This window comes from Drosophila teissieri, chromosome X (assembly GCF_016746235.2).
Source record: "Drosophila teissieri strain GT53w chromosome X, Prin_Dtei_1.1, whole genome shotgun sequence".
NCBI classification, from domain to species: domain Eukaryota; kingdom Metazoa; phylum Arthropoda; class Insecta; order Diptera; family Drosophilidae; genus Drosophila; species Drosophila teissieri.
The window spans coordinates 22168892-22176206 of NC_053034.1; the positions used below are offsets into that span (position 1 = coordinate 22168892).

At 44.3% G+C, this 7315-nt stretch overlaps 1 protein-coding gene across 2 annotated transcripts; it reads right to left on the reverse strand.

Moving 5' to 3' along the window:
* Positions 1 to 5259: 5259 nt before the first annotated feature.
* On the reverse strand, positions 5260 to 6605 carry LOC122624645 (protein PELPK1-like). 2 transcript variants are annotated; one of them, XM_043804304.1, is made up of 2 exons: positions 6451 to 6605; positions 5260 to 6135 (listed from the first exon to the last, which is right to left on the reverse strand). In XM_043804304.1, exon 2 carries the CDS (start codon positions 5870 to 5872, stop codon positions 5288 to 5290), a length of 585 nt encoding a protein of 194 aa, XP_043660239.1. In that variant the 5' UTR covers positions 5873 to 6135; positions 6451 to 6605; the 3' UTR covers positions 5260 to 5287. The 2 variants fall into 2 exon arrangements, with proteins under 2 accessions (XP_043660239.1, XP_043660238.1); XM_043804303.1 differs by having other exon boundaries at positions 5260 to 6143.
* Between the last annotated feature and the right edge of the window lie 710 nt (positions 6606 to 7315).

Below are 7315 nucleotides of genomic sequence, written 5' to 3' on the forward strand. Positions count from 1 at the left end.
GTACGAAGCTCGACTGGGCTTGTGCCACAAAACGATACAATATGTGTATCAAAACACACGACCACATGGCGGATAAGTGTTGTTGGCGAGGGGTGCAGGGCGGGAACCCGGGGCCTTGGCCAAGCTTGGGTGGGAAATGGGAAATGGGAAACCGCTTCTTGGGTAATTCTCGTCGGCACTGCTGAGAAACGGAAAGATTGACAGTTGTTGGCACTGAAATGCGCACACAAACAGCACAACAGATAGCGGCAACAAAAGTTGCCACTGAATAAAGGCAGTGAAAATAAAAACCGAGACGCATTCGAATGAAGAACAGGGTGTCCACGTGCGATTTGAAGTCATTTTGATCTTCATATACCATACATAACACTTACGTCATCTATTTGCTACGATCCCTTATAAAAGCACAGCATAAATTAATAAATAGCATTCGTTGTTGAGTGCTTAAATGTGACGAAACAGGCTGAATGGAAGTTTTGTTTTGCTGTGTATAACCATAACCCACAATCGTAATTTGCTCGAATATGAATTAAAGCAACAATTTTAAGAGTTCATCATTGTTTTCGTTCTCAAGAAACGTAGTGTGACTAGACTGCCCAATTTCGTCAGCCCTTCGACTCTTGCCTGTGCTATTCTACCCTGCTATTCACTTGAGGAGCTCCGGTGTAGAGAACGCCACTCTCTTTTGTACGAGTGTGCGGCGAAAAGAAATGTAGGAATTCCTTATCGCACCTCAGTGTGCTGCATTAAATGAGCCTGTGGCACGGGCACGTTCTCGTCCTGATGCCCAAACACCTGGATTCGTCAGTCCCAGCCGCCGTTCCATCACCCATTCGTTATACTCGGTCTGCCGCCCACCTGGCAGCTGGGAAGTAGGAGCAAGTCAGAGTCGGGGCGGTGGTGCAGTCAAACCGATTAACTACCCGCCCGAAAGTATTTCCACATACCAAGCCCGGCGATATAAATGTGGACGGTGGGATTTTCCGGGCGTTGAGAGCGGTAAATGTATCTTGGACGTGCTGAGGCAGTGAGACATCTGGTAATCCGCTCCGCAGCCGGCGAACTATTCGTCCTCGTCCTCGTCCTCGTACTCGTACTCGAACAATGTGGCATATGAGTCGAAGTAGGAATAGGAATAGGAACAGGAATAGAAATCTGAATCGAAATCGAAACCGAGATCGAAACAGGGGCGAAAATCTGATGTCGCTCACAACTCGCTTACCAGCCACGAAAGATTTTGTTTGGCCGGATAAATGCAATCACATCGAGTCAAATGGAATGGCTCTTCCGTTTACCTAAGTCGCCTCTGAGAGCCATGTCGTGTTCAGGAGCTTGATTTGAATTCATCGGCAACTCGTGGGCGGCGAGTCTCAAGGAATCGTCATACGTGACCACTGCACTGCACTCCGAGTTTCGGGTCCCCGGGCTTCTGTTTTCTTTGGGTTAAATTAATTAAAATCAATTTGTTAAATAAATTGAGGTCTTGCAGAGCAGTTGTGCAACAGTGTAAACAGATTTTCTCGATTTTCCTGTTACGTTACAGTAGAGAAGAGCTACGGCGATTATCGTAATATTTTATTATATCTTTTCTGATTGCAGCTATTCGATATCCGTAATTTCGAATGGTGAAACAATTAAATAGAGTGTATCCAATGAATGATATTTAAGGGAACTGTGAAATCGAGTATAGAGTCTGAGGGTCAGATACTTAGATTAAGTATCTTAGCTAAAAGCAGCAAGGACTCGGCTGCCGATACTGCACTCGAGCTCCATCTAGCGGCGGTCCTTAAACCATCCTTAAATGTTTCAATTCCCATTTGGAAGTGATTGAAGACATGGATCAATCTGCCTTTACTATTTCAAACTTGCACTCCATTGGAGTTACTACAATCTCCCTGTTGAATACCAAGTCTCCCTAGTTTTCAGTGGAACTTCATGCGGAACTTCAAACAGGCGAAAAAATAGACTAACGGAAAGATGAACGTGGACAGAGCGACTGATCCTGAAAAATAAATATAGCGCTACCTATATTTATATGTAGTATAAAGAAGATATATATATATATATATTTATTTCTATATTTATCATGTCAGTACTTGAAATATTTTCAATAAGCAGTTTTTGGTTGCGTAATTTTATGGGCATTCAACCATGCCTATTTTTAGAACACATTGAAAAAGTATTTCAATCTGATTATTTCTGATCTAGCCAGCCTTGGAGCATCCTTGAACTAAATACCAATATACCCAAGGCGTTTAAATTGCCAGAATGTTCAACAAGTTTCCGGAAAACTCATTGAAACTCATTCCTTGTGAAGAGGAGGAAAACGCCAAGTTGTGTTTTCAGCGATGTAAGCAAACCTAATGTTTAGAGACGAGAACTGGGGCCATCGATTGCTTTCAACTTTCGAGGCTTGAGTTCAAGAACCTAGTCAAAATTTAAGAAAAACTCTCGACTCGCTTTCTTCCCTCCGCCTAATGGTGGACGTCCTCGGCACTCTGCTCCTGGCCTTGGGTCAGTTGAAAGGCATTGTGGGGCCATGGCCAAAATGAAAGTGAAGTGCATAAATTTTACACCTAATTAAAAAGTAAATGTTCGCTTTATGCAAATCAAGTTGTAACTAAATAAATTACCCCCGGCCGCCGGCTAGAAATCCGCGCCAGAATAAGCTTGAATCAGCCAAAAGATGGAGGATGGAAGATACGCCAGCGAGGAGATGGTGGTGGTGGTGGTGGTGGTGATGATGGTGCTATAGGGTCTATGGGTTGTGGGTTGTGGGTTGGTCGGGGGCAGGCCCTTTGTTTTATTCCATCTATCTTTGCCAGATTCCTCTTTCGCGCTCTTCGTTGTTCCCTTTCGAGCTGTGAAAGCGAAAATAATGCATAATGCGGCTAATGCCAGGCAAATGCCGGGCAAATTTCAGGCAAATGCGCCGGCAACAAAAAAGAAAAGAATCAAACGCACTTACACGGAAAGGAATAGGCTGGAACAGCTTCCTGTTCATTATTATTGGTTTATCCCCGACTGAATAAGAATATATGTTCATAACTGAGCAATTACTATCAGATTTCCAGCTGAGAAGCTTGGAAAGATAGGTTAAATTCACACTGGCTATTTAATATATCCTTGACAAATCTCTGTGCGCGGCCTTGGAAATCACTGTGGGCGGCACTCCACTTAGTGCCGAAACACACCAAGAGAGTGCACGAAGGTGACTGCAATATGTACACGGAAAAAATAAAGTCTACACAACTGAAAAATGTTGTCTCAAACTAAAAAATGACCAAAAATCGTAAGGTTATGTAGAAAAAAGACGAAGAGGTGGTAGATATTTTTGGAACATTTTTGTTAGGTTCTTGGGTTTTTTATTGTATTTTTGCATTTATGCATTGGGTATACTTTTAGATCAGTTTAGAAAGTAAGCGCACTAAGTCCGAACCTAATCGAATTTAAAATCTTACCTTGTATCGAGGTCTTTTGTTAAGACGTTCTATTCTTAATACTTCCGATACACAACATCGACCCTATTATTATAGTCATCATGTCATCATGTTTTTCTCGCTGTGCACCCACAGATTGAAAATATGGAAAAAGATTGGGCCGGCGTCTAAGCTCGGCGGCGTGTTAATCACACTTAATCTCATTTTTATTTCTGGGTCAGCATCTTTATTTATTTTTTCGCCCTGTCCCCGCATCTGTTTCTGCCCGCATCCCCTTCCCGCCCCGCTCCTTCGGGCTTTCGGTCTCATGCAAAACGCGCTAGACACCGGACCACGCCCACTGCCCACGGTGGGCGAAACGTCTTCGCAATGCTGCCATACCGTAAATATCCTTGACAAATCTTTTTGCCATTTTGGCGCGCCAGGCGCAAATAAAAAGACATTAATTCGTTGTCGTTGTCGTTGTCGCTGTCTCTGTCGCTGTTGTTGTTGTTGCTGTTGTGTGTTGTGCTATTGTTGCCGACGCCGTGCTTGTGCACTGAAAGAAATAGAGTACAAGTCTAGTTCGCACTGCGAATAATCATATTATTACCGAGTAAAATGCTAGCTTAGATGGTCCTGCGTATCGACAATTAGCAAATACATTCACTCTTCTCTGATCAAACTAACTCGGTTACACATTTTATTCACTTATAAAAGAATAGGGCTCTCAGTTATAAAAGTTCGAAAGATAAGTAAATGGAATCCAAATCGATTCTAGCACACCAAAGTCCGCACTCATATTTTTGGCGGTGGACTGAGTTGCTATCGCCGTGGTTGCTCCTGCCTTGGGTGCGTTGGCCACGCCCCTTTGGCTGCCGCACACCGTTTCGCTTCTCGGACTCCTCTTTACGGGCCAGGTAATTTACGTAACGAACCTGACACTTTCTAATTTATGGCAACGTGCTGCGGGCGGCGACGTCTCTGAAATTTTCGCGTCTAGGCCGCACTTGCGGAACTTGGCCAGGCCGAAATCTGTTGCCGCCATCTGCATCCCCATCGCCTTAGCCATCCGCGGAACCCCCATTCCGTGTCGCCCATTCGAGTGTCCTCTGATGGCCGATTATGACCACGATAATGCCGTTGGTGCTGTAGCCGCGCCCATTACCAACAGCTATCCCCGTTCGGGATTAGCGGAGGATCAGCCGAGGGAAGTGCGACCCTCCGAGGTGTTGATCTCCACCTCTCCAGAAGTCGCTATTAATTGAGTAGACGCAAGGCAATTCCTTCAGCTTCCCACTTGTTTTATTGCCTGAAAAATAAACTTAGGAAAAATATTTAGAAATATGTTGCTTAAGTCTTAAAGGAAATGGCGAAATTCAATCACTTTTCCTAATTGTTGTCTTCTAGACAAGCTTGCATTACTGTTATAGAAAATGGCCCTAATCTTTATGAGTTCATGACTTCGTCAACTCTTATTTTCCAACCATAACGAAAACGGTTCAGAATTCATTATACCCGTTACTCGTAGAGTAAAAGGGTATACTATATTCGTTGAAAAGTATGTAACAGGCAGAAGGAAGCGTTTCCGACCATATAAAGTATATATATTCTTGATCAGGATCAGTAGCCGAGTCGATCTGGCCATGTCCGTCTGTCCGTCTGTCCGTATGAACGTCAAGATCTCAGGAACTACGAAAGCTAGAAAGTTGAGATTAAACATACGGACTCCAGGGACATAGACGCAGCGCAAGTTTGTCGATTCATGTTGCCACGCCCACTCTAACGACCACAAACCGCCCAAAACTGCCACGTCCACACTTTTGAAAATTGTTTTGATATTTTTATGAAATAACAGTTTACTTTGTTTACATTGTTAGACAGGGTCTAGGTTCCTTGGGTGCCTTTCTTTTTCGTTTTGGTGCCTTTGGTACCTTAGGTTCTTTCGGTGCCTTTGGTACCTTATGTTCTTTCGGTACCTTGGGTGCCTTAGGTTCTTTTGGTACCTTGGGTACCTTAGACTCTTTCGGTACCTTGGGTGCCTTAGGTTCTTTCGGTACCTTGGGTGCCTTTGGAACTTTAGGTGTCTTCGGCACCTTTGGCGCCTTAGGCTCCTTGGGTACCCTAGGTGCTCTTGGTTTAGGCTTCGGTTTGTTTTGAGCAGCTTCTCTTTTCGGCGATATCTCAGTTGCTATATCCGTGCCCGATTCCTGTGGGGGCACCTTCTTAGCAGGTGCTTTTCTGGGAGCTCTGGGTTTGATCACCTTGTCGATCGGTTGTACGGTTAAATTCTGCTGAATCGGTGGGATCCCAGTATCAGTTCCCAGGGGCTCACCCAGTTGAATTGGTATAGTGGGTTCTGGCACCAAGACGTCGGTATGATTTTCGGGAAGTATATTAGGTTGTGGCACCTTGGCCTCGGTATGATTTTCCTGAAGTATATTCGTGTTCATGGCCTTGTTGGCTCTCTTCGTGTAAGTACGCTTGGCTGGAGGCTTTATTACCTTTCCGATTGATCGTATTGGTACATTTGGAGCAACATCTTATGAACTTCGTCTCACAGCCCAACGGGACTGGTTTTGTGATGCCACCAAATCCGCACTGCTGGAGTGTGTGGATTTGGTGGCATTAGAAAACCAGTCCCGTTGGGCTGTGAGACGAAGTTCATAAGATCGAAGTCCATATTTTCTCCTGCAGTTGGCCTGATCCGATTGGCCTGAAAGCCTGAGAAAAAGTAATGTCAGATGAATTGTTCAAGTCGAAGATATGAAAGGAAAAGTCAATGCCTACTATGAACACCAAATATATATGTATATATTATATATATGTTTGCTATTACAAAAAACAGCAAGAAAATGAGAAATGTATTTGTTAAGTCTGCCGTTTGAAATGCGTAATTGGTAGAAGTATGGAACAAAGACATGCTGTTTGAATGAATAGTGGTAATAGTGGAGCTCGAAGTGCGGCCAAACTGCGGCGTCGAAGTTTTATAACCTATATGTATGTAAGCAGGAAAATAAGTGAAACTCACCTGCGAATGGGAGCTCCGCAAATTGTCTTCAGTCCGATTGTCCGCATTGGCGAAACCATAGTGGTCATATGCAGCCGCGTTTCTGTTGTTTTGGTGATAACTCATGATTGTGTGTTGGCGATTTATATTTTTTCGTTTGGCAGTGATGTTCTCCTGCCGACTGAACTAATAGTACTGAATTACTGACACCTCACTCCACTGACAGCTCTGAACTCGTTGACGTATTTGTCAGTGCTACTCGGATAAATCAAATTAATCGGCAAAGACGTCTACGATTTCAATTAGTATTTAATACCAAAAGTTACGAAAAAAAGGAATGCCACAAATTATGGCAAATGTACGGCAAGAGTTGCCTTCAAGTTTCGACGCTCGTCCAATGATATTCCACCTGGCGGCCTAAATGTTCTGTTTATTAATGTGCATTTCAATTGGGGCAAATAATATGCTTATGTAATTTATGTATGTCAAAATTGCGATCGGCAGTTGCCGTTGCAGTGGCAGTTGCAGTGGCAGTTGCAGTGGCAGTTGCAGTGGCAGTTGCAGTTTGGTGGCCCACGAGCGAGGCTCCTTTGGATGGCCAGTGTTATGGTGGCTCCTGTTTGCCATTTGCCTTCGCACGAGTTACAATCCTGTGGCCGGGGGAGGAGAAGCTTTCAAAAAAACAACTGTGTAGTTCGGGGTATAAAACGAGAGAGAGTCTCTTTATTACAAAAAGTTGTATGCTTAGGCAAAATGTCTCTTCGGCCGAGGTCGTGTTGGCGATCTTCGTTAAAACTCCTCGGCTCTGGATTTGTTGCCGGGTCGGTGTTGTTTCCCTGTGGCCGGGGAGAGGGGCATGTTAACTCCTCCCCCCCCAGTCCGAAGA

What these genes read in the sequence shown, in the direction of transcription:
- LOC122624645 (XM_043804304.1), bottom strand. Translation starts at nt 5,872, where the DNA reads ATGAACACGAATATACTTCAGGAAAATCATACCGAGGCCAAGGTGCCA.